At 41.6% G+C, this 27,728-nt stretch overlaps 1 protein-coding gene across 1 annotated transcript; it reads left to right on the plus strand.

Annotated features, from left to right (window-relative positions):
* Positions 1-859: 859 nt before the first annotated feature.
* LOC146608860 (neuronal membrane glycoprotein M6-b-like) lies at positions 860-26,968 on the plus strand. Its single transcript, XM_085347205.1, has 7 exons — positions 860-929; positions 19,762-19,948; positions 23,094-23,253; positions 23,784-23,952; positions 25,939-26,012; positions 26,104-26,169; positions 26,816-26,968. The coding sequence occupies exons 1-7, from the start codon at positions 860-862 to the stop codon at positions 26,966-26,968; spliced, it is 879 nt and encodes a 292-aa protein (XP_085203331.1).
* Positions 26,969-27,728: the final 760 nt, after the last annotated feature.

The following is a 27,728-nucleotide window of genomic DNA, read 5'->3' on the forward strand; positions in this document are numbered from 1 at the left end:
AAACATAACCATTATGCAACACACAACCAAGCGTGCTGGCTGTTAATGAGAGCTGGCTGGTTGCTCAGAAGTGTTAAAATAACTGATGTTCAATGTGAGAGAAAGCTGAAAATCAGTCACTACCCCCTTTTCCCAGCCTTCCTGCTCAGGTTCTTGCTCGCTTTTATTTCACACAGTTACACTCTGTTACAGCATCTCCCTCTTTTCCCCTCTTCACTCCCTCCCTTCCTCTTTCTGCCTCTTTCCATCCTTTCCTTCCCTCCCTCATTCTCTGTTTCTCCCTTAGCTCACCAGATGGAGAGGGGGCGGTGTGTGTGTGTGTGTGTGTGTGTGTGTGTGTGTGTGTGTGTGTGTGTGGTTGTGGTTGTGGTTGCATGGTTACTCGTGAGTTTGCATATTGAAATCACCTGCACATTTTGTCCTTATCCAAGCAAACAATAAAACAAATCAAAATCACAGGAATCCACAGATGAAACAGTCTGACAAGATTTTATTATTATTATTAATTTTTTTTTGCAATAATATGTCACCAAAATATATTTAGAGAGTAATTTACATCATGAGGATGATTTTGGGCGCCAAAAAGGGAGTCGGCAGCCATTATTTTGGGGGCATTGTTCTGTAACACCGATGCGTGTGCATTTGCATTTCGAAACTGAATTGTTGATATAGACAGAGAGACGGTGGCGAGCTTAAACAGAGAGAAGGAGAGATAGCGGGAGAGAGAGAGGGAGGGTGTGTACGAGAGAGAGAGACGGAGAGAGAGAGAGCATCCAGTCACCAGGATAGGCTCCATCATCCACACACTGTAAGGTACAAGTGCAAGTAGCCTGCAAGGAGACTATATTCCCCTAAAATAATGGACGGGACAAAGCCTGCCATGGAGTCCAACGCAGAGGAGACTCAGGACGAGGGGCAGGAGAGCAAAGGTACGCTCAATCCGCAGCTGGCATTTGCGCGTTTTTGGCATTTTTTCCCCCTGTCTTTGGAGACATTTGCGTCTGCGCCAGCGCGAGCGGGTTTAACCTACTTGCAATGGCTTTCTCGCTTGCGCGCGACACAATAGCATGGCTTTTTTTGTTCTGCGGCCGCACACCTATTTGAGGGCGATTTGGCGACGTGGGAATATGGTGATCGAGATTATTTCGCGCGGTTTCGAGCGCAATTTAACGTCTTGGTTTGCGATTTCAAAGAATGTGTGTGCGTGGGGGGGGAGAGACGGATGCAGGAGGGAGACAATGAGGGGGTGGGCGGCTTGATGCGCTCGGGAAGGTTGCTCGTTCTGGTTTTATGGAGCATGCATTAATGCCAATTTGCTTTTGCGTTGCTGCACGATCGTGAGCTCATTCCTGCCTAATGAGCGGCTGATAACGGGGCCGCGCGCCGTGCACGGCTGCATTATTGTTTTCCGCCAGGTGGATCCTCCCGCCGCAGCCGCTTTGATTGTTATCGGCGGTCTCCATGAGGGCTGAACTGTCAGGAGCGCGATTAATCGAATATAGAAGAGATTCTTATTTGTTGTTGTTTTAAAAAAAATAATTAAAAAATCAGCTTTTATTAGACGAACCGGAGGCTACGAAACAATCAATGATCCTGTTGGCGCAAAAAGATGGTCGCGTCCATCATTTAGAACCCAGGCGCACTCGAAACAGAGCCTCTGTGTGATGCACGCATGCCGATTTGGACCCCTGCGCCATGCTCGTTTTTATATAATGCAATGAAAATGCAACAATGTATGTCACACCATCAGTGGTTAAAATACATTTAGACCTTTACATGCACATGGAATTAATTTACAGGCGCAAATGTGCAAACAGCCTGTCACCTGTCAAAGACAAGCAAGCAATTAGATATTTTCCCCTCAAAATCGTGCTCAAACTGTTGCTCATACTGACTCTGTGTAGGCGTTTCTTTGTGCGTCGGAGGACTCGACATCCATACAGAGTGGATGTGACTGATTTGTTTTCGTTGTGGCCTGGTAGTAAAAATCACATCCTGCAGTTTGGGGGCAGCTGAAAACAGGCCCTGGTGATTATAGACTTACTAAAATGTGAATGTGCAGCACAAACAGTCTGAGGTGTAAGTCGTAATTTAGTCAGTGATGGGTGTTTTAAAGATAAACACATTTTTTATGTTTACACCTGGGGAAGGGTTGTGTTTCAGCTGATCAGACATCCTGCCCTTAGGCCTCCTTAGAGAGGAGGATAGGTGACACCAAGTCAGAGTGCATACGCCCGGAGGGCTTTGCACAGACACTCACCTCACAGCGCCATGCAGTGTCTTCTGCAGATTGCATTCACAGTTGTGTGTGAACCCATCTTAAAATGAAGTGTTTATGCTTGAAAACCGGCTAAAAATGACTAGATTGGAAGCAAATATTTACATTTGTACTTTTAGTATTAGATTGGATTCGGTAAGTTTGGAAGGAAATCTTTATTCCTAGTTGGAAATCAAACTAGAAGCACATTCTCTGTCAGTAAGTTTATGTGGTTTTGCTGGAACTCTGTTTTATTCCTTGGTCCTGTCTCGGTGATATTGCTGGGTCACCGTTTGTCTGTGACGTAAAGTTCAAAAGTGTGGGGTGTCCCTCAACAGTAATGTTTCAAAAAGATATTACATCATCTTCTCCCAAGGCATCCTGTCACGCGCACGCCCATGTCCAATGAGAGCCTTTTGTGTGACTTCAGCTGAGAGAGTGGGCGAAGCCTCTTTAAAGGCCTCTAAAGATAGAGAGCCATATTTATAGCTATCGATAGATCCCTTGAATTCATTAATGACTATTTTCTGAATTAGCGACATTATAACACAACTGCTTTCTCCCAGTTCTGCAGCCTCGCTGCTGTGCTCCAGGTGTGATGTTGCGCAACCAAGTCCACCTACACCAGTGGCCCAAAATAGACCAGATTGGAGGATGGCCTATTTGTTGGTGTAATCATTTGTGTGTGCCTTTGACATCTGGAATGTGACCATAAGCTTGTAGCATCCCTTAAGAAGCTGAAGACTTAAAGTTGGGGCAACAAGGCGAGCGCTGTCGTGTAAGGCGCTTGTGTCCGTGTGTGCCAGCATTTCTGAATCAGGAAGCACATGTACGAAGTTTGGAGTAAACACTTAAACAATCCCAGATGCTTGGTGTCACAGTCGGAGGCTCAAGGCAGGATTTGTGCTTAAATTGTGATGCTTGAGTTCCTATTTCTGCAGCGGATTCTTCGTGTTTAGTTTTAAACGACTGATTAAAGAACTGCTTATGTCAGCTGATTGCGGTTACATCCATTGTGGCACCGTGGGTAACAGGAAATTGTAGCAAGAGCAACAGAAAGTAGAGTTTCTTCTCTTTGTAGAGGCTTACACTTTTTTCATTGTAACATCCACTCAATGTCATGGACACATTTCGTGAAAATCTAAATGAATGCTAAGTGCTACCTAATAGAATACACCGCAAAAGCAATGGGGGCCTCCACCCCAATGGAGACAGCCACCTCCCGCCAAATAGCTTGAACAGCATCTTTGTGATAGTTCTTATTATAGCAGGCGTTTCCACCTGTACATAAAAGACAGATTTACGAAGTGTCTTAAACCTGCATTCTCTCTAACGGCCAGCAGAGGGCAGCTCTGATGGAATTCCAATTGTATAAAAGGCAAAAGGGAAACTGCCGTTTGTTGCCTTGATCTGTGACCTCAGGAAATTTTTTTCTCATGAGTTTATGGGCTCAAGCACTAATTTAAAGTTTTATTGAATACAGCACAATGCTCATTTTTTAAATTAGCCCCTTATTTCTGTCCAAAGAGATGACCAAGAAGGATATGTTTGAGTGGGTTCTACATTGTGACTGACAAGTTACTATTGAATGAGCACACAGCATCCTTCTGAGCCTGAGTTAAACCCACCCATTTCTCATCCGTTCCAAAACTATGCTAACCAAAGTCCATCTTTTATATACAGTATGTATGTCTTTAGGATCATTTCTGCGACAAACAGAGAAAAAGTGAAAACATTACAATTTAAAAATCTGTCCATAATGTAAATATTTTGAGTTTCATGCTCAAAAGTTCTGTACTTAAGAGGATGTGTAGTTAGATATAATTTTTTTAACTTTCTTGCCAAAGTCAAGTCTGTCAGTTAGCGTTTAGCATGAAGACAGGAAGCAGTGAAGCAGCTGGCTTTCATGGTGTGTCTAGTTTTGGTTATTCTTAGAATATTATAAGTGAACTGAGTCATAAGTATGATATTTTAGCACATACTTTGGATTATTTCTCTTCACATTACTTGCTTCCATTAGCTACATGTTCCCTTAGCTTCAGCTCCATTAGCCAATCATGGCAAACAGAGTCTTGTTCTTAATTGAACCTTCATTGTGTCTGTCTGCAGGGTCTCTGTGTGACATTTCGCTGAGAGTAATTACAAACTGGAAAATGAACACAGAACACAGACGTGGTTTATAATCAGGGGGTGGGTGGCGGGTGGTGTTTGGGTGGGTTCGGATTGATCCTTTTGCTTGATTGCTTCCTATAATCTCTAATCTGTGCGTGTGCGTTTGTGCGTTGAGGTGCTCTGAGCTCAGATAACAAGACATCATCTGTGCTCTCTGAGGTGCAATTATATCAGATTTCATTAGGCTGAGACAGTTTGATTAGCGAAAGCAAGCATCTCTTTTTTAAAAACATTTTTTTACCTTTAATGTGACTCCCTGAAGCGGCTTTAAGCGCTTGAAAGTGCCCCTGAGCGCATTTCAACTTGCTGCTTCTGTCCTGCCCTTTGTTGTAAATGCTTGGCCTGTTCACACACACACACACACACACACACACACACACACGGTCCTTCCCTCTCCTGCTTGTGTGTGCGTGCAGGCCTGCTCTTACATAACCCAGTGCCGGCTCGCCGTCTTTGGTTATGATGTTCAGATCAGAACCGTAAGAGATTACATCATTGTCTGGAAGGATACAGGTTTAGTCGAATTTTCTGCATGGAAGGGCAGAGCTGCTGCTGCAGCTTCTGAAGCACAAAGCGAGTTCCTCTTAATCAGGCTTTGTTTTTTATTTTTTTTTGCTTTCTGCTGTCTTACCCGCATCTGCATTTAAAAATTCTGAATCTTACAAGACTCTCGCGCTAAAGCAGACTGAAGGGTCTGCATGTCTTTGTGAATTTCAAAATGCTCCTTTTCTTGCCTAGAATCCAGGCCAGCGAGAATCTCTCCAGATTTGACAGCTCATTTTAGGAAAAAATAAAATTTATTTTAAATCAAATCAATTCACTTCAATCCTTTCACTCTTATTTTGAAAGTTCTGTTTCCGCTAAACAACCAGTCCTGGCCCTTCCTGTCACATGTTTCCTAGAGAATCTCTCGCCCCATGGTCGACAGACTCCAGAGCAACCATAACTAGTTTTCTTTCTGCTCTAGGAGTCTTCTTTGAGCTGAAAAGTCAGTCTAAGCAGGCCCTGCTGCAGGTAGAGAGCTGCTTTGCTGCACTAAGCTCATCCAGGATGCAGTAAGAACTGGTTTCTAAGACCATCGACCGGGCATCCAATCAGAGACTGTGTGATACTGCAAATTTTTTGTATGGATCCGGCACCAAGTAAAGGCAGTGCCAGTAATGCCAATTTGCTCATTTTTAACACATTTTTACATCACAAAAGTAACAATCTGAAAATGTGCTTCAGTTTTATTCATAAAGTGACAGCAAGGTTGCACAAAGAGGAAAATAACCACTGTGAGGTGTGATGACATCCTGGCCTTATACGTGTATATATTTGGGGGGGGCAGACAGGGGTCACTGGAGAAAAAAAGCTTCAGTGCTACAGTCCAGCTGAGCCCAGGCTGACACCTTGAATTTAAAGGCCAACCTCTGTTTGATGATCCTCAATCAGGTGAGGCGGCGGTGAGGAGCCGGGCGGGGCTGTTCTCCCTGCTGACATTTGGTTTGTGCTTCTCATGAATATCGGGGTAGTTTCTCTCCCCAGCTGTCTTTACTACATCTCGATCAAGCTATTCTTTAATGTCATATTAAAAAGTTTGGGCTCCTCTCTTGACCTCTCATTTTTTATTTGTGTGTGGATGTAAAGCACCAACAGAGGATTTATTTGCCAAGTAAATATACGTCCAATGGAGATTTTTGCTCCTTTTTTGAAGGAGCATGCCGCCTGTGTTCAGTCTTTTTCTGGCTTGTAATCCACTTTACAGACCAAATCAAAGCTCTGCTGCCACACACACACACACACACCCACACATACACATAAATCTTAAGAAGCTTCCTCTCCACACTTGTGAAGGAGTAAGATTTACCAGAAAGCCACTCATTATTCAGCGCTTATATTTGTCTTCAGGGCAGGAAACTGGTAAATTCATCACTCGGCCTACACGCATTTATCTTCAGCGGCTTTGTGGAGCATCCCAATATTTTTCTCTCTTGCAAAGTAGAAATTAGATAAAGTTCAGGTCACGATATACCAAAGTTACATTGATATGAATATTTTTTGAGACGTGTTGGTGTAAGCCATGCTTACAGGTGCTGCTTCCTTTATCGGTGCTTTGACACAGTGTTTCAGTCACCATTAAACTGGGAGCTGACACCTAACAGTCCGGCCAAATGCAAACCTCGCTCTTTCTCTCACACACCCACGTCTACTCGAATGCACAGACTCGCCTGAGCTGGAATCGGTCTCCTACTCGACTTTGTTACAAACAGCCTCCTCTCACTAAGGCTTTTACTCCCTTCACTTGCTTTTTATGGCAGACAAAAAAGAAAAAAGCTCCCACACATCAACTATATGTAGTTATGTCCTTGTGAACTTTTAATCTGTTTGTTCATCAATGCCAAAAATATTATATGAACCTGTAACACCAACTGCATCATATTTAATATGAATTTTTGAGACCTCTACATCATCAGTATGACTTTATTTTTTTATAACCAGACACATTTAGAGCCACTGAAGTAGCAAAAATTATACTAATTCAAACTTGTACATGCAAGTTGGCAGTTAATGTCTTTTATTTTAAATTTGTCAGAAAGTTCAGTAAATGCGCAAGTTTATTTCATAGTTCAGGCTTTACAGGGTTAAAACAAGGACAAGTTACATTAATAGTGATTCAAGGCTTTATTTATTTATATAGATAAGCATCAAAGACAAATAAGAAAAACTTAAGAAGTATAGTTTGTCTTTTAAAAAGTGAAATCTTATTTGCTAGTGCCTTAAACCTTAATTCTTTCTAATGGCCAGCAGGGGGCGACTCCTCTGGTTGCAAAAAGAATAGAAGTGCATGGGAAGATGACTCTTTTTCCCACTTGATTTAATGTCACAGCAGGAATGTTCCTTATGGGGTTATGGTCTCTATCACCAGTTTAAACTCTGTATTTGGCGACACATGAAAATATGGTCCCATTTTAGTCAAATAGACAATATCGCAGCATTTGCTTTCAGATCGGGCTACCGTGTGATTCTCTGTCACAGAAGCGTCCTGTGTGCTTCGTTTCTCAGTCAGATCCTCTCAAGATAGTCAAAGATGCCAAAGTTGAGGCTTCAAAATATCCATAAATGGATGATTTTACATGCATTTTTATGTAGCTGGTGATTTGCTGTGCTATCAGGTCAATGTTGCATGCAAGGAATCAGCAAAACTAAAGGAAAATCTTTTTTTTTCTGTGCAAAACACAAACTACACTTGTGATTCTGTCTTTACATGCTTTAAAAATCCCTCTGACAAATCTGACCCCACGTGCTCTGGCATCTTCACTGTTCCCACCGATTAATTTGTCATTAATTTTTTTTCTGCTTCTCTCCTCTGCTTCTTCTGTCTCCTCTCTTCTCCTCTTTGTCTTGTCCTTTTCCCTCTCTCTCATTCCCACATTTACACTAATGCGCACACACCCTTCGCCTATCCTCCTCCCGCCCCGGAGGTGTGTGAGGTTGTGGGAGCATGTGAAAGCCGTCACACAGAGAGAGGCTCATGTGTTCCTCATTTGAAGCCATTTGCCCAAAGCATGCTGTCAGCCTCCATCTGGATATGTGTGTGTGTGTCTGTGTGTGCGCTTGTATTTGTTTACGTGTCAATGACCAGGAGTGGTTGAGGGGAATGTCTGTGTCAGTGCTTCGCTTGCACTAAAGGAAAAGCTCTATTTTTGGACACACATGTGGGCGAGACTGTGTGGTGCACCATTGTGCTCTTACTCTCGGTCCCTGCACTGTGGTCACATTTTTTTTATTTGGCTCTGATCTCTGTGTGTACACACAAAACAAGGACTATGTCATGTTAGAGTGCCTTGCTATTTATTGTCTGCATGAAAGCGCGCTGCACTGAGGAAACTCCCTTTAAAAGAGCCTTTTGTTTCTCACCTTAAAAGGAATCTTTGTATTCGCTGCGTCACAAAGGAGTTTTAAAAAGAAAGCATGGTGTTTTACAACATGTCAACAGAGTTTTGATATTGTTAGTTTAATTTCACTTGGTTTCTGGAGTGGGTTAACTCATTTCAGCTTAGTTTTTATTGTGTGACTTACAGTGGCAGGTCCAGTCTTTTTAATTATTAAAATATGGACATCAGGTGATTTAGGAGATTTTTCTACATCAGCGTGTAAATTTGCCCAAAATGACTAAACTAAACTTGAGAATGTGCCATAATTTCATTCAGCTAATCATATGACAGCAAGTTAATGCATTCAGAAACAGTTAACATGACTATGAAGTTAGCACTTGGGGGAAGGTGATTTATGTGGCTTTGAGCGTGGTTGGTGCCAGACAGGCTGGTCTGAGTATTTCAGAAACTGCTGATCTTGTGAGATTTTCCCACAAAACCTCTCTGGGGTTTATGGCCAGAAAAAGAGAGAATATCCAGTGAGCAGCAGGTGTCTGGATGAAAATGTCTTGTTGATGCCAGAGGTCAGAGGGCAATGGCCAGACTGCTTCAAGCTGATTGGAAGGCAACAGGTAACTCAAATAGCCACTTGTTACAACCAAGGCATGCAGAAGAGCATGCTGGGTGTCACTCCTAAAAACAGATGTTTGGAAAAATGTTGGCTGGTCTGATGACTTTCAAATTTTGCTGCAGCATTCAGATGGTAGGATCAGAATTTGGCATAAACAAGCATGGAGCCGTCCTCCCATGTGTGTCATAAAATTGGTCATCAGACAGTTTGTCTGCAACTATTCTGTAAACTGGTCTTTTAAGTAAATGCCATGTTTGCTTCCTAAAATGGATCTTGGGAGTCACAGTTAAATTTCTTGCCCCAAAAACCTGTACGGAAAACCCTAAAATTCATTATCATCATCATCATGGTTGCACTGGTTTTGTTGTTCCGACTGCATCTTGAATATTATGTTTTTCATGGTGATGTTTGACAGTATACATCCTACCATTCTTAGCTTTTCTTCTTACTCTAAAGTACGCTACCTACCTCGCATTAAATACCTTGTTATCCCCCAGAACTTCCCTGGATGAGGTCCTACTAGGGCCAGTTCTTCCACAAACACCAGTTCAGTTCAATTTTAGTTAACCAGCACCAAATCAGAACAACAGTTGCTTCAAGGCGCTTTATATTTTAAAGTAAAGATCCTACAATAATAGATAGAAAACCCCAACAATCACACGACCCTCTATGAGCAAACACTTGAAGCAGTGAGTGGCAGCCAGCTGGTACAATTGGTCTGAGATGAGGGGTCAAAAGACAGACTGTGAAAGAGAACCACAGATTAATTATAATGAATGAATGAATGCAAAGTGGTGTGTAAATATTAGTGAAGGTGCAGGCCTTTCTAAGACAGCTAGCTACTTCCTACTGTGGAAGACGGACCTCTTAGCTCGCATTAGCCTCACAATCATGCCAACATTAACCAACATTATCCGCTAATTCTAACATTCTGAGGACTAAATTAAAAACAAAATTACACCCAAACTGCTGATGTCTATAACTGTGTTGCCCTAGCAAGAAGCAACAGATTGCTAGAATTTGGAAACACATACCCCTGCTAGTGCAAAAAAACTGTAATCTGAACACATCACCCTCCAACACTGCATCTATGTTTGAATCCCAGACTGCAGTGAGTGTATGACTAGCAGCAAGTGGCAGGTTGGCGCAGCATGTCTTGTTCCTGAGTGATGCCAACCTCCTCTGGCCCCCGTCCATCACCCACTGATGTCCAATCTGCTTCTCTCATCCATACCTAATAAAATTCCTGACGCCGATTAGCGCTTGTGATCATTAGCCACAGCTGACATCAACAAGTGACTCGCCGGAGTTACGTGTAGGTCATTCTGTGGCTAAATTTCAGGCAAGAGTCTCAGTCCTGCTTTTTTATGTACGATTCATCTCGTAGCCTTTTCTTTTTATATGTATAAGAGATGTAACTATGTGAAGTCAGCCACCGCAGAACGTGCTTTTGTGTTATACTAAATGAGACTTGTAGCTCATGTTTTAAAGTTCATGCTCAGTGGTGCCTTTGTGCCACACGCACAGACTTAACGTGCAGAGTCCCTGAGGCGGCTGAAAGTGAATCTCCATGATCACATCGAGTTGGAGGAGAGGCGAATGGGCCAGGGGAGGGCCACTGACTTCTTTGACGTCTCAGGGAAAGTGACATTAGCCAAGTTGGTTGCGTAACCGCTGAGCCATTCACTCCAATGGCACCGCACTTCTGGCCAGAGGGGCCATTTTACATTTTGGTGGAACAAGACTCAAAGTAATAGCTTTGACTGCGCTCCACTGAGCCAGCAGACGGTGGCTCAGGACAGGTGACCCTGCCTCTGCATACGAGACGATAGGAGACAATGGAGAGCGGTTTAAGTAGTTTTCACACAGGGTATGAGGTCAGTGAACTATCTGCCATCAGGCTTTAAATCGTGTCACTGCACGCTTAAGGCAGGTGCTTTTAAATGAACTCCTTTAGTGCTGTGCATGTTAATTGCACTCGCCTCATTATGCCAAATAGCCCCAGAGGAATACAGTGTTCTTTCATCATATTGTGCGATGAAACGCTCCAAATGATGTGACTGCCTGAAGATAAATCAGGGGTCCTAAACTTCATGCTGCTCATTATTTTTGTCCCCTTTTTGGAAGCGTCAGTGTCAACCGTGGTGGTTTGGATGCAAACTGGCAACAAGCTGATTTTGACAGTTTGTGTGTTTTGCTCTACATCTGTGTGAGCATCCGCTCTCATGTGTGTAGGCATTTCTGTAGAATTTATTTTAACATGGGTAAGTGTGTTTGCTATGTGTGTCTTGGGACTTGCTTCTCCCTCTCTCTCCCAGCTGGCAGCGTTTAGCTCAGATTGACTGCTGAAAGAGAGAGAGAGCTTTGCAGGGGAATGAACACGGCACAGATCAGCAGGATAAAAAAGTATTGATCACGCAGCGGAGTGCCGAGAACGGGATTTGAGCGTCGCACGTTCCATCAAGCTCAGTTACGCCAGGGCAGATGCTGACCCTGTGGCCCTTCGTAATTCTGCAAAATCAGCCAAGGGTTTCTCACAAACACAAGATTTGGGTCAGTTATGTACCGTGGGAAATAAAACAGCAAAAAAAAAACCCAGCATGTCCTTTTAATCAGCTACAAGCTGGTATATTCCTCAGAACAGAAATCAAAAGATCAGAAACTATCTCCAACATCAGGAACTTATTCCTTTGAACTAAATGCCAGTTGCATATTTTGTTTTTCTGCAAACATGACCTGATGTGACCAAGTCATCGGGATGCTGAAAAGAAAAAAACAAAAATGAAAGATGTCTAATAGTTGCTCTACCACACACAGGTGATATGTAACTTCTTGCTAATTTAAGACGAAACCCCTCATCAGAAAAGCCCTATCCATCCATTTTCCAGTTCAGAGCTGCAGGGGAGCTGGAGTCCACCCCAGCTGTCAAGGGGTGGAAAGACGGGTTGCCAGTCTGACAGACATTTATGCTCACCCAATTTAGAAACACCACTTGACCCACACATGTTTTTGGACTGTGGGAGGAAGCTAGAGGATTTGTGCCCACAAAAGCACAGAGAGAACATGCAACCTCAACACGGAAAGCCCAGCCTGGGGTTGAAACCAGGACCTGTTTGCTTTGGCAGTGGCTCTAACCACCACACACTTAAACTCTGTTGCACTGACAGGATGGTACATTTGTCAAGGTTCTGACACTGATTTGTTCACGGAAACAAATGTTTTCTTTTGAGCAATAAGTGAAACTTTTTGAGTGAATTACAGGCTTTTTGCAGGCAAACCATTATGTGCTGCTTTGTTTCTTATTGTTCTGAAAACAACTTCAAAGTGTCGTTTGACAGATGGAGGCAAAATGAGGAGAAAATCGAAAGAAAATAAAACAAAATGAGTATTCTCGTGTTGTTTCTTTGCACAGAACGGTCTGCAGAAGACGCATCTGACGAATCATGCAGATACAGCAACTGTGCATGTGCTAATAACCTGCCAGATAATCCGTGAGATAATTATTTTTTTATTACAGAGATGAGAGAATGCAGATAGTCCTGTTTATAGTATATTAGTCAAATTTGATTAAAATTAATTGCAGTGAGTAATTGTTTTGGCTTCTATTTGCATCTACGCCACAGTATACTGATTATCTTTAGATTCAGGACCACGACAGCTTATCATCTGCTGTCTTTTTGATCAGTCCAGTTGCTAAAAGTGCAAGAAATATACCCTAAATTCTGCTTTTTAACATTTTTATCTGCATAACCACTTAAATGGCTTCAGACAAAATGCATATGGCCTACACCGAGCACTGTGCTTGATTCAATCACAGGTAGACACTGAAAGGACTGACATTGCTGCTGTTGTGTAGACAGATCCTTTGTAGAAAACTGTCTGGGCTCCAGGAATTTCTCACGGTAATTTTTTTCTAACATTGTATAGTCAGAATTATTAAAATGTTTACCCAGAACATTACTGGCACATCACAATGGTTGCAACCAATCAGCGTTTGCAACTTTGTGCCAATGTGCATAATCTGGCCTAGCTGTTGGCTTCCTTACAACCAGGCTGATTATCCAACTGTTCATGTTTCTTTTTTGTTGCGGTGATGTAGCCGTGTTCCCAGATTTAGTGAATAATGTTGGTGGAAAAAACTGGTTAAAGAAAATACTGAGAAAAAGCAAATTGAACTTCGTAATGCTGCGCTTTTGATGTTCTCTTTTGCAGTTTTGAAGAAGCTCTGAAGAACATTTTATCCCTCTCCACAAAGTGGAACAATGGAAATCTCCCAAGCTGTAGTTTGTGCGTGGCTGTGCCGGGAGTCTGCAGCCATTGAGCAGATGGGGCTTTTTTTTTATTTCCACCAGAGGAGGCGCAGTCATCCATCCCCCCCTCCCATCTCTTTTTTCTTCCTTCACTTTCCCACACCTTTCCCACTCTCTTCTCTCTTGTGGGAAACTACCCATAATGCACTGTGAGGAAATTGCCCCATAATGAATACAACACTTCTAAATTTGAATGGAGCCTCAGGCAGTGGCCAGATCGGCCACTGAAATATTCACAAAGCTTTAATAACGCTGTTATTCCTGGCAGATGCACTGTGCGCACTCACAGTTGGCGATAATCATGCTGTGCCACTAGGTTTATGGCAAATCATTAACTATCAGGACAGTGGGACACCTTTACTCTCAGTTTATATTTAAATCTGATTTATAGAAGCACAGAAATCGATGTAGCCAGAGAAATATAGTGCATAAATCAAGGCAATATTAACTAGACATTAGCAGATCCTGCTACCGACTGAGAAAACAATGATATATTGACCTCAGTTATTTTTCCCTTCATACCTACTTAAATGTCTGTTATTAAAACCAAATGCTACAAAATGTGACAAAGTTTATAATGCGAAGTGTATTCGAGGGATTATTTCATAGCAAACGCTCTTCATTTTGTGTCGTGGGTGTCAGGTGATTGACAGGAAGCGGAGCGTAATCACAAAAGATGTCAGCAATCTGTGACAGCTTCTGTCTCCAACCACATCCATTGCGTGCCAGGCCTCATTTATCCAGTCAAAGAGCCTCAAAGGCTCTCTTGTCCAATAAGACTTGGGTTTGAATTTGATGAAAAAAATAAGGCTTTGGTTCTAAAACAAGGCTAACTGTTCAGAAAACCTGAAATGAGGATGAAGAAATGCCACTGTTGTTAAATATTTAAGGCCTCAGCCACACGGGCCTAGCGACCAGCTGGTGAAACCCTCATAACCTGTGGTTCCTTGGGGAAAACGTGTACTCTTGGTGTATTACCAGTTGGCAACTCTTTGCTGGTTATTGTTGGTGCTGCACCAGAAACCTCCTGTTGATTGCTGTGTTAGCTGCAGTTGATGGTGGTAGGTGTGCCCCACTTTGGACTGTATGCCACTTTTAAAATATTTGCATTGCTTTACACTGACAGTAGGCAAATGGTGGGTAGTGGAAGTTTTTACATCACCAGCTTTCAAGCTTTTCGTGATGATAGAGGCACTTTTACCTCACAAGTATCCGATTTAAGGATGTGCTGAAATAGTGAAATAGTTCGAATGAATCCACATTAATGTCCCGCTGTAACACAAACAGATGTAGCAGCTGACTGTCAACTCCCATGATTTGTTGGAGAAAAGGCGCTGTTTTGGTCAGAGACATCTTTGGAGAACATAATGGCTTCAGTTTCCCTTCATAAGAGACTGCAAAACTGTGAAAATGTTCAAAATCTTAAAATACTCTTTAAGGCTGCACATCTACTGCTGCAGCTCGTGCTTTTCTAAACTGGGGGCTTGCCAGCTTTCACTCACTGTCATTAATACACATGAATATAGACGAGCATCTCACGTACGTCCACTTCAGAAAACTAAGCTTTAACTAGTTCCTGGTGAAGCATCTGTTAGCTGAATTTCCTGCATCACTTAATGAAAGGTGTAACTTCAGACCATGAAAGCTTATCATGGTCAGTAGTTATAATAGTTACAAGTTATAACATGTGTGAGTGGGGCACGATACTTCCACATCAGCAGTCTATGTGGCTTTTTGTGGCATGTACTAACAGTATACTATTCTTACTTGCAATTTCTGTTTGACCCAGTTCCCAAAAAGCGACTTTAGAGTAAACCAGATTGCCTTCCCTCCGTATTTCCTGTGTTATAGCTCCAGTTGCTTTAACGTCCTGCAGCTGGTTGTTATTTTTGTTTTGACTTCCATTAAGCACCGATCTCTGGGTTTTGATTCAGGCTACATCACTCTGAGTGTACGTGTGAGAAGAGCGCAGCGGCTGCTAAGGACTACGCTACCGCTGAACTGGGTCGCGGGTAACACGTTGCTATGGCAACTGCCATTTGCGGCCCTGGGGCCAAGAACTGCTTTTCACTTACTCTTTCTCATTCTTCTCTCTGTTGTTTCTCTCTCGCGTTCCCTTTCTTCACCTCCTTCTCTCTTTCCTTTTTCTTACTCATCCCTTTGTTCCTCTGCTTGCTTTTATCCATCTTGTTGCCGCTCTTCATCTCCATTCACCCTTTTCCTTTTTTTTCTGAAACTCCTGACTTTATGCTGCCTTCAACTCTTTTATTCTATCCCTGTGTCTTTAGCCTTCGCTCTGTGCAGAAAGCAAAAAGAGCAGGCGTCTGTTATCATCCTTTCTCTTAACTCTTACCAGCAGCCACAAATGTATAGTTTTGCACTGTAGGCCGAAGCAGCTCACTTGGAAGGAAAACAAGCTTTTTAACAGTAGGGGGATGTTAATCCTCAGTGGCAGCTTTGACTGTCATATTATTTGCTGCTCTGTTGTTTGACAATATTAGCAGAAAGTCTTTTGTTCTGACTTATTGGTGGGGCACCTTCACAGACAGCCTGTGAAACGTCCCCACAAACTGATGCGTCGTCCTTGGTGTGAGATTGTTGAGGTGATATATGATGCAGCATCGTAGCGGGAGCGTAACATATTGTCTCAGCGATTAACTCCAGCTGGCTCACTGTAAGTGCTGCATGGGCGTGCAGTCATATTTCAGTCGAAGAGCAGAGAAGAAGGCAGAGATAGATGCAGCGAGCTATAAACCAAGAGAGATGGGCCAGCCTCGGTGTTTCACCTAAATTCTACTCTAATGAATAGCCCATTGATTTCCATTAGGGCTGGCTTGAGCTGACCACTCTGGCCTGTCTGTTTCCCATTAGCGCAGTTTTAAACTGAGGCTGACAAACAGTCATAGCCAGAGGCAGACCAGAAGAAGCGGCCTGACCAGTGTTTAAAGAAACCTATGAATTCATCCATGACGCTGCATGGAGCCAAGGAAAATACAGAGTTAACAGCAGAATATAAGCCTTAAAATCCAATCACGCTATCTCAGGATTTGCCTTAAATGAACAAAGTCACCTCGGTCACATCCATGAATAGACCTGGACGATAATATCTCCCGGAAGTTCTTGATTTGCATTTGAAAAAGCAGGGTTATCACGTCTCTTTTGGTTTTATTCTCTTTTCCAAATTAAAGAAAAAGAAAGAAAGGTCAGAAGACTTGCACACTAAATTGCCTGTTGACACAGACGTTTTATAGCAGGATGAAGTGTCAGCCGAGAGCAGCTTTTAAACCTCCTGGTTGTCATTGTATCGACCACCGACTCCATTGCAGGCCCCCTGAGGCCTGGCCTGCTTCTGGGCTCAGGAGTTTAGAGCCATCCAGCCTTATCAGCTGAACTTCTCCATCAGCCCGTTTTCTTCATTAACATTAATAGGATTTGGATCTATTACGCAACGAGGCTCCGCTGCGTTATGCAACGTAGAGTCTTCATCAACAGCAACACTCTTTGGAGGGGAGCAGTTGCATCTTAGACTTATGGTTCAGTTATGTTCACGCAGATGTAGAGTCTCAGCTTTTAAAGAGGGACATGGGCATTGACCAGAGTGAACATTTCTTTTTAGATCAGAGAAAAACAAAAAACTGTGTGACGTCTGTGCATAAAATCTATTTCAGAAGTTGTTTAAAAATGTGTGTAAGCTTTGTAAAGTAATGCTGTTTATTAAATTGTGAAAATATATGTATGTATATAATCTTTTTTATAATTATTCAAGGGGTGGAATAAAAGTCACACTAAACATTTTTTGTCATTACGTATATGTAAGGATATGTAATTAAATTCAATTTAATTTTATTTATATATCATAAAAACAGTTGCCTAAAGGTGCTTTAAACTGTAAGGTAAAGACCCTTCAATAACAGAGAGATATGTAACGGTTAAAAATGATGCTTGCAAGCTTTTCCTTTATTAGTTTCTACAGTTGAGATTTTTACTCTAAATTCCGCAAGAAGAAAAATTCCTTTTAAACTGTAACAGTGACAGGAAGTGCACATTTTTATACTTGTGCATAGAACAAATCATGTTTCTGGTAGTGAAAGTTTGCTTCATCAGCTGCAAACACAAATTCTCATGTCAATGTGACATTCCCGTGTTCAGCAGGAAAACCTTTTCCCCAGCAGTTTAGCGTGTTAGCATGCTAATCTTTGCTAATAATCAATACTAACAACAGCAAACTACGATAACATACTGAAGCCTGGCTGGTTCAAATTCTAACATTTACAGTAGTCACAGTGTAGTGTGTAAGCAGGTCAACTTTTGGTTTTGGTTTAGAACTAAACCCTGAAGAAATCTGAGGAAGCTAAAATGTTAGCTTTGAAGGCATTTGGTTATCAACTAAAGCATTAATCAAGTAAGATTTGGTGTGAAGAAAGCATATAAGGGATCACCAGTAGTCACCAGCACATGTCACATCGGTTAGCATCATCCACTCTTGTTAAATAATTTAAGTCTGGAACAAATTAATATCCAAAAGATAAGCATTACCATCTGGCTGCACCACTGCATGGATGAATAAAACACAATTTATAATATTCAGGTCGTGGAAGTCAAAGCTAATCCCCGGTCTATTTCAGGAAGCAAAGTGCTATTGTTGTTTTTCCTTTGTCAAGTTATTTATAAGTTAATTAGCTTATTATATAAGTGACTTAATTAAATGGGAACATATAATGTGATAACTAAATTTAAAAGGTAATAATCGCCACATTTAGCTTCAGCATGGTGGAGTATATTTTCTCCCAGCAGTAATTTTATTGATGATTCTTTCCCCCGGGGAGGCTGAAATCCAATCTGCTCCTTTAAGCTCATCAATAACGAGTGTCCACAAGCTTACAACCCTACCATGCTCTCTACTGTGTAGTGGCAGAGAAGGTTTTTTCACTATAAAATGACACTCTTGTTGCATTTTGGTGAAACTTTCTTCCCTTCCGGCCAACCTTGAGATGGTCTTGTGTCTTTCTGCGTATGCACGCATTCAAGTGTGCGGTTTAATTGCTTTGTGTGGGAGGCTATCACCTCGTGTCATCACCTGCCAGAGTCTATTGATTGAGCTTGACGTTGATAGAAGCTGTCAGAGAGTCTTAGCGCCGGCTTGTGTGGATGTTGAAGTGAATTTCATGTTCTGATAGAATCAACTGTCAGATGCATTAAAGAGCTGCGACTAGCACGAAGGGTGTTATTCTCTAATGCTCGCTATCAACTTTAGTAGCAGGGGCTGTCAGCTATAGATCGTCCGATCTCTGCAGACCTTCATGTGCAGGTTCTGAAACACGCGTAATGTGATAAATCACATTTCCAAGGTTTCACATACAGGAATGTCTGAATTGAACAAACTTCTGAAAATAAAATTATGATGCTTCAAAGCTTCCGGTTGGAGCGGGTTGTCATGGAAACAGCAAAGTGGCACGCACAAGACATTTCATTTTGTCTTTTTTCCTGAGTAACTTCGTGGTTTATTCGAGGAGTTATTAAGATTCGAACTCTCGAGCTCAACACAGTGTTTTATTTGCCCTCTTCATCATCAGTCCTTATCCTCTTGATTGTGAGAGGGAGCAGAGGCAGCAGGGTGCACAGTGTTTGCAGCACCTGTATCTCCCAAGCCCATAACTCATGCAGGGAGCCTCACACACTGCTGCGGTTAATGGAAAACAAATTTACTAATTCATCATCATCACTGTGTAGAAACTGCTCGTGCACAAGGGATAATTTTAAATTATTCATCACTCTCTTTTGACTTCTGAAAAAAGGCAAAATCAGCTGCAGAAAGCTGGAAAATATGCACACGGGCACAGGCAAATCTCAGTCGTTTTCCACCTGCCCTAAGAAAATGTCCAATTTGTCAATTTCTTGTTGCATAGAAATCCCAAATACTTAAAGCATAAGAACTCCAAATCTGTTGTAATCATTCTGGTCTACAAAAATAACGTAGCTCATAGGAATTTATTTTAAACCCATGTAGATTAGGTCATGAGTTAATCTTGCAAGTTGGTCATAACAAAGAAAAAAACTAAGTAGTTTTAAGATTTGAGCATGTACAGCATGTACAGTAGCACAGCTTACATGTAATATTCAGCTCAAAGTGAACACACTCTTACTGTGAATGATGCCGTGTTCTGCTCTGAAAGATGAGCATAAAGCCCTTGAAGCGTGCACGCTTGATTCAGCCCCAGCAGTGCAAACATCCATGCAGGTTTCTGCCTGAGTAAAAATCAAAGAGCGGTGGACAAAAAGGCCCGTCGAGTGTTGCGCTGAGTGTCATCAGCAGAGGCGAACAAGTCTCTATGTGAGATGTCACGTTGCCACAGTCAGCTTTCGTTGCTATCATTAAAATCATACATTTGAATTGCGATTTTGCCATGTGTGTGCTTTCAAATCTGACCTATTTGCTCTTGTATCCTTCCTTAAAGCTTTCTGTCTTTGAAGCTTTCTAGCAGCTAAATGCAAAAGAACACCTATGGCTCAGGCTCTCTTTGTCTCCCCCTATAGGATGCTTCGAGTGCTGCATCAAGTGTCTGGGCGGGGTGCCCTATGCCTCGCTGGTGGCCACCATCCTCTGCTTCATAGGTGTGGCTCTGTTCTGCGGATGTGGCCACGTAGCGCTGACTGGGACTCTGACCATGCTGGAGAATCACTTCTCCAGGGTATCTAGCGACCACGCCACCCTCACTGTGGTGTAAGTCCACTGAGTTTCTAATCCAAGTGTAGTTCATCACTAAGGCGTTCTCTTACTTATGATTTTATCACATGTCACTTATGGAAAAGATTAGACATGGATAAGTCCTGTCACTGTATTTCACTTACTCCCCTTCTTTTACTTAAAAACTGGTATGACCAGAATTTACTGATATTATGCTTGCAATGATCTGCTGAGAAGAACCCGCCACATTGTGTGCCATAACTTAGAACCCTTAAACTGGTAAACTGGTCATGTTAGAAACAGTCAGAAAATTATTACTTAAAAGGTCAAGGTTAGAATTGTATGGAAGAGGATTAGGGCCACTGAAAGGGGGGAAAAAGGGATCTGAGATTAAAATCTGGAAAACAAAAATCCAGCCCCAACCCCCTTTTTTGGCCCTAATCTTCTCCCACAGGACTGAAATATATTTTTTGGTGATTATATTTAAAATGGATCCTGACATAAATATAAATCTTGGGGTGCTTATACACTCTGTAATGTCAGGTATTCAGAAATCTTTATCTAACTTAAGTTAGGTCCACAATGCTGACCTGGATAATCAGCAAAGAAAAGGAGTCGATGGACCGTATAGTTCTGTTTTCATTTATTCAGGTTTTGCAGTTATATGACTGCTAACCACATGACATAAACTATTTTGGATTTGTAAACCAGGTTAAGGTTAAGCAAAGAAAGAAGAAGGAAAAGTTAATTCCATAAATATTTGCTACAGGTTGCTCGCAGCCACGAGGTGAAATTGGTCACAAAGAGATGCAAAACCCAAGAACCTCCTCGTGATTACCTTTAGCTGTGATCACCCAGAGTTTATGTTGAACATGACCCGTCTGCAAACACTTGCCAACTAATTCACTGAGTGATCATGAAACTGTAAAGCCCATGACGCAAAGCAAAAAGGCAAAAAGTGGCATCTACACTAAGCCAACCTCAGGCATGTTTTTATTCACACCTTGTCAGGTGTAGATAATAGACATTTATGCCTTGGAAACACCCAGAGAATCTTGCACTGCCACTGTAAGTTGAGTTGAGTAGGGGTTGCAGAGGGCCATAACAGCCACCGTCTTTCATGCAAACTACATGCATTTGCAGTAATCTGTAGCAACAAGGGTTTTTTTTGGTGCAGCACACTCTTTGTGATGGATTTCTCCCAATTACAGCCTCCGATAATCAAACACCAGCTAATCAGAGAATGCAAACCTTTCCCCAGCAACCAGTGGTTGTATTTTGTCCAATATGGCGAACAACTCTCATCAATGTGCCCCACAAAAGAAACCTCTAACAAATCCCCCTAGTATTTTGGTTTAAACATGTTAAAAAAATAATCCGAAATATAACAAAAGCTCTCATAAACCATAAGTTAGTGGATAGAACTGTCTTTCATTACCTTTCACTATAGTCTACATATCATCATAAAGTTCAAACTCTAGTCAGAGAAAACAGATTTCAGTACGATGGTTATCAACATGGTCTGTTAAGCCTTCCTTTCTGCTTCCTGTTCTCTACTTGTACACATAATAGAATAGAATAGAATTCAACTTTATTGTCATTGCACATGCACAGGTACAGGGCAACGAAATGCAGTTTGCATCCATCCAGAAGTGCTTTAGTGATATAGATATATTACAATATATATTAGCAATAATATAGATATGTGAGTATATTACAGAAATGGGTCTATTATGGTATGTTATAATGTACACGGTATGATGTTGTGAATATTCTATAACTATAAGTATGTACAGGCTGTAGTGAGTACAAGCTATGTACAGGATATGAACAGGATATAAATATGAAAAACTATACAGAATATGAAATAAATAACTTTACAGAATCTGAGATATACAGCTATACAGAAATGGGAACTATGCAAGTTGTAAACAGTTGTAGGGTTAAAAATTATCGAATGTACAGAATGATTATTTACACAGAGCTATACAGTAGTGCAGTTAAGATAAGTGAGATATAATTCCTACAGAGGCTATAAGAGGGGTGTTTCATGTGTCATCTGACTCTTCGTGCTGACAAAGTCATCCCTATGAGTTCTGTCTAGTCCACTCAGAGATGTCGTCAGATTATGATGATAAAGTGGTGATTAAAATTTATAAGGAACATAAAAAAGAAAGAAAGACAAATTCATATTTCGATCTTTATCTATCGTAATCTTGGGATTTAGTGCAGAGCATTAAAATAAACATTTTAACTTAAATTCATGTATTTTAACGCTGCTGTTTCCTTCTTACGTGATGGCTGCACGTTAGAGCTGTGAAACTTTAAATATAAACATTAAACATTACTGTCCCGTAGTCTAACAAAAGAAAAGTTATTATTAAGTTGCCTGAATAGGTGTTTTTGAAAATAAATACCCTAATCCGTTTTTTAATCTAATATTCTAGCTTCAGTTCCAGCAGTGGAGAAAAGACTTAGCAAGAGATTAGAACCAAGTATTAAAACATGTATATATTGTCTGCTTCACCAGCTGCATTCAAATGCCAGTGACACTGTGCTGCCGTTCTGCTGCTGTAACATTACACTTCAGCTTCATTCTGAAGCTGCACATATCCTACAGTAGAGTATTTATATTATACTTAAAACATGTTGTGGATAGTAGAATCAGCGAAACTGTGCGATCTGAATCTATTTTAAACTGAAACTCAGAACATAACCTGAGTTATTACAATGATTTAGTCAGGAAAAAGACAGACTGATAGAAAATTCTTTAAGCACAACAAAGCTTCCTGACCAATTAATCCAGCTCTGTATCACATCCCTTTGTCCCAAAAGTCTACATTTTAAGTAAAATTTAAATTATGTATCACAAATGTCTAACCTTAACCAACTTTAGCCACAAAAACTGCATCTAACATTAGCTAAGATGAACCACCATGAGCTAATGGTACTATTATCTAAGGTTACCCAACGATAGTCAATATAATACAATATAATCTTGATCTTTATCTCTTTAAAAAAAGGTAAAAGTAGTTAAATGAAACATAAAATAAAAAGGGTTTTAGCTTACACGAGCTAACATTAAACAGCATAAAACATTAGCTTAGGGTTTCCTTGGTGCAGGTTCGTATAACCTTGATGTTTAAAGCTAATTCCTTGCTTTGCCTCTGTTTTTGTTCAGGATTCAGATTTTTCAGTACATCATCTATGGCATTGGCTCCTTCTTCTTTGTGTACGCCATCGTCCTGTTGGCTGAGGGCTTTTACACCACCAGCGCCATCAAGAAGGAGCTGCAGAGTGACTTCAAGACCACCGTCTGTGGACGCTGCATCACCGCCTTCGTATGTGAACACACAAATACACACACGCACACATAAGCAGCTGCAAATCATCACACCCACTGACCCAGTTAGACTTCAAATTAAAGCCTCCAAATGAGACTTAATGACTTTGATGTGTATTTTAAAATGTTCCTGCTTAAAGTAGTTTAGTGGCTTAAAACAACAAACAGAAAACGGTCCTTCAGTATGCTTTACATGCCTGAATAAGGGTCATCAAGTATTTCAGAGACCCAGTCACACGCATTTACACGTTTATGAGCACGTGCGCATGACGAAGACAGATATAAACAAATACTTGCACATACACAAATGCTTAAAATCCCACTCGAGCCTTCAGGGTAACTCTGGCACTGTTTGTCCTTTCTACCCTGATTACTCTAATTGCTGCAGATGTCGGCTAACATTAGCGTAAACCCTGATTTGCCTCTGATTTGTGTCCGTATAAACAATCTCAGCCTTTAAAAAATATTCTTTTCTTTTTTATAAAATCACAATTTTTCTCTTTATTTCCACTTGTCTCCTCTCCTCAGTTCATGTTCCTGACCTACATCCTCTTCCTGGCCTTCCTTGCCATCTTCGGCTTCACGGCGATCCCGGTTTTCCTCTTCTTTAACATGTGGAATACCTGTGCTACCATGAAATCTCCCTATGCTAACATCACTTCTCCTGACTCCATCTGTGTGGATGTCAGGCAGTACGGTCAGTAACTTAGAAATGACGTGAACTGTATTAGTTAAGTTTATGTCTGATGCATTCTTTCGGTGATTGAATGAACCGTACATGTGTGGCATACGTAGATTTTATAAGTGAAATTGGCTGACATTAGCCCATTTGAGCTAGGTTGGCTAGCTAGGTATAGGCTAGCTCATAATTCTCTGAACTTTTATGAGATATTTTGTATCTTTCTGTACTAATATCATAGTTTTCCCTATAAAGGATAAACATTAGTATTGAGAGGCTAAAAAATCTTACATAAATTAGCACTGGAACAATAATAAATGTTCAGATACTGACGATGAGAAATCTGTCAATTTAGTTGTTTTTGAAACATGCAGCCTGTCAAAATAAATTAATCACTTAGCACCAATAAATCTTTGAAAGCCTGGTTTTTATTCTAATAGTCATTGCTGTAAGGCTTTGCAGTTCCTTAGCATTGTTTCTTACCTCCTTCTCCAGTCAACAAGGCCAGTCTGCCCTTTATATTTTTCCTGTAGCTCTTGTTCTGCCCACCTTATGTTATCACAGCTGACACATTTTCATCACAGTTTGTGCAGGAGTAGTACCTGCCAGACAGGTGGGCCTCCATTACTTGGTTATAAACAGTTTGCAAATAATATGTACAGATGATGTGTCGTTTGTAACTCAACAACCATTCCTTGTTGCTCCAAACTCATGTTAGCTCATATGCAGGGCTACATGCAGCCTGAAGGAGAGCTTGTTTATTCAAATGTGCTATATGTAAATTAGGAATAACAAAGCTAAACTGCCTCCTCCTAAACCTATTAGGCTTATTTTATTCTTTTTTCGAATCACATGTAAAACCACATACTGACAATGTATACACAGTGGTTCTTCCTGAGGCAAATGGCCGACCTCACAATGAAAAATATACATATATACACTGTATCTGTTTAATGTACAGTATAGTATGTATGGAAACATCCAAGAAGATATGCAACGCTTGAAAATCATAGGTTATGAAAATCTGTACAAAATATTTTAAAGTGCTGTATAAAATGTAATAGAATTGTGGCATTGCTGCACCAGACCAAAGATTTAGATGATGAAACCTGCTTTCATGCTAATCAGTTCACTTTAAAACCATCTTCAAAAGATGTCTTAAAAAATAATAAATCTGTCATGGTACCGGTCTTTAAAGTTCAGGAGAAATTCCCCTGATCAAGAAATATTCTGGCTAACTTTAAAAAGTCTGCAGCAAAATAGGAAAAACATCCAGGTGCCTCTCTCATTTCCACACAGGCGTTACCTGCAGGCAGAAAACTCTGGAACAATTTTTCAGGCTTTCCCCTCCTTATAAACATCACCTAGTCATCTCCAACCACTTTAAATGTCATTGTCTATGCACGAAGAGGTCAAACGAATACATTTAGATTATTGAGAGCGTGACTGGATCTCTATGAAAATCCACCTCAAAGCAGTGTTACAGCACAGCAACACTCCCCTGTGATTGGGTGTGTGGTCATCAGTCTGATGGCCCAACGTACAGTACGTGACCCACATTTGAAAGACAGCTGGCTCGCTTACAAAGTAGGATGAGGATCACATATGCTTCATTGGCTGCGGTGCTGCACTAGCACGGCGTGTGAAATATTAACCCCAATTACTCAGTCGTCAAATTATTGTCAGCAGTTTTGGAGCTCCAGCTGATGAGTGATTGAGGAAAGGTTTTAGAAGCTAAAACAAGCAACTGCACACAGTTTGTTTTTTACAGATAGCAGCCTATAGCAGCAATCCCCTAAAGTGATTCTACAGTAAAAAGAAAGAAAGAAAGAAAGAAAGGAAAAAGGGATTCACAATGACCCACATTTTTCCAGCAGCAGCCCTGTTTCCTTTAATCTTTATCTGCGCCTAATGCATAATGCCTTCAATCATATCACACAGTCTCTGGGGAGGAAAAAGCTTCTTGTCTCAGTCCTGTGACGTTTCATCTCTCTGATCCCGCAGGTGTTATTCCCTATAATGCCACGCCAGGCAAAGCTTGCGGAGCCACGCTGGGAGAGATTTGTAACACCAGTGAGGTGAGAGGATGCTGACCTCCTTTGTTTTTTTCCTTATTCCCTCGCTCTCCTTTCCTCCCTTCACTAACCTAGCTTCTCTTTCTCCCCGCAGTTCTACTTGTCCTACCACCTCTACATCGTTGCGTTAGCCGGCGCCGGAGCCACCGTCATCGCACTGGTAAGCTCCTCATGATCCCACCGATGCGGTAGTGTGCCGCTCAAAATATGCATGTTGCTATGGCATGATTATCTGTTTCCACGGCAACCTCTCCGCCTCTCACATATGTCCTTCTATGGGTTTCTGCAGCCCGCCTCTGTGCATGCGCTCACCAAGGGTCAGTGTTTTACTCTGCTGCGGAGGTGGGCTTTTTTGTTTTGAGTCCAGGGAGATGGAGATGCTCAAAAAAAGCATTAAGCAGTACTCCAGATGTTGGCACAGGGTCAGCTGGAAGCTCTGTGTACTTTGATGTGTTACAAAAGGTGGAAAGACATGCTAGAAAAAAGTCACTGAGGAAAACTGGCTTGTACAGTAATGTTGCTCTGGAACATTTTCATTGTTCTCAGGTTGGTTTCTATTAATATATTTGGATGTTTTCTACATTTAGACATCGCTAAACTTCAGTGGGCACAAATCAGTAGTGTGGGATGAGACACTTGGGGATTTGGCACACAGATGTAAAACAGGGTGTAACAGGACATACCAAAAACATGCACGCAGAGGTTTTTGAGCACATTTTGAATGCATGTAATAATAGAAGTAGTAGTAGTAGTATGGAGTTAGTTCCTGTGCTTGAACATGAAGAAAAAATCTTGTATCTCTTCAGATCCACTACCTGATGATTTTGGGGGCCAACTGGGCCTATCTGAAGAGCGCCGCCTCCACGCACGATTACCAGGACATCAAGACCAAGGATGACCAGGATCTGGAGGCTGAGGCACGCTCCAAGGAGGGCCAGAACTCGTCCTCCTACTCATAAGGACAAGAGAGCCCAACACCACCATCCGTCTTCTCTCCACACCACAACCCCCCATCCCCTTGCAACAACTAACACCCACCCTTTCCCTCCGTTAAAACAAACCACCTCGGTCATGTTTGATAGTCCCAAAACCTCCTGATTCTCCATCCTCTTCCCTTCCGCAGTGTTCATTAAGGGTTGTGGGCACGTCCTCACACCTGAGGGGAAGAGAATAGAAAGTCAGGAGAAGTGGCAGGCCCAGACGGAGGCGGATGCTTTCAGAATGGGAGAGCTCGCCCGCGGGGTCGAGCTCAGGTACAGTACATCAGTTCAGAAGCGTCTCTTCCCTCGTGCTTTTGGGCGGCGACTCGTGAACGTGGCCCGGCTGTGATGGCCTCGCGCCCTGAGCCAACACAGCCTCTCGACACACAGCTCCTAACAGCCTAAAAAAGATAAACATTGTTCACTGCCTGCATCGACCATAAAAAGCCAGGCAGTGGTCAACTTCCTCTGTTTTTTTGGTGTTTTATATGCATATATATATGAATATGAATATATTGTGCGAATGTGTACGAATGTTGTTGTTTTTTTTAATACTCTCTGAAAAGTATGCCAGATACTATTATGATCTTTTTTCTTCTTTATGTTTTTGCGCTCATAGGTTTTTCTCCTTTACTTTTCTTTCCATCTTTAACTTCTTTTGCTAATGCTCGTTGTTGCACTATTAAATAAAGAAAAAAAAGGGACAATGAAAATCCCTTAAAAAACATTTACCACTCCA

This window comes from Diplotaxodon limnothrissa, linkage group LG23 (assembly GCF_057381915.1).
Source record: "Diplotaxodon limnothrissa isolate DT_005_m linkage group LG23, D_limnothrissa_male_GT1.1, whole genome shotgun sequence".
NCBI lineage: Eukaryota > Metazoa > Chordata > Actinopteri > Cichliformes > Cichlidae > Diplotaxodon > Diplotaxodon limnothrissa.

Bases quoted from the DNA above. Each gene is read 5' to 3' on its own strand.
- LOC146608860 (XM_085347205.1), top strand. From the start codon at position 860: ATGGACGGGACAAAGCCTGCCATGGAGTCCAACGCAGAGGAGACTCAG. The intron at 930-19,761 runs GTACGCTCAATC...CTCCCCCTATAG, and splicing joins CGAGGGGCAGGAGAGCAAAG to GATGCTTCGAGTGCTGCATC. The intron at 26,170-26,815 runs GTAAGCTCCTCA...GTATCTCTTCAG, and splicing joins GAGCCACCGTCATCGCACTG to ATCCACTACCTGATGATTTT.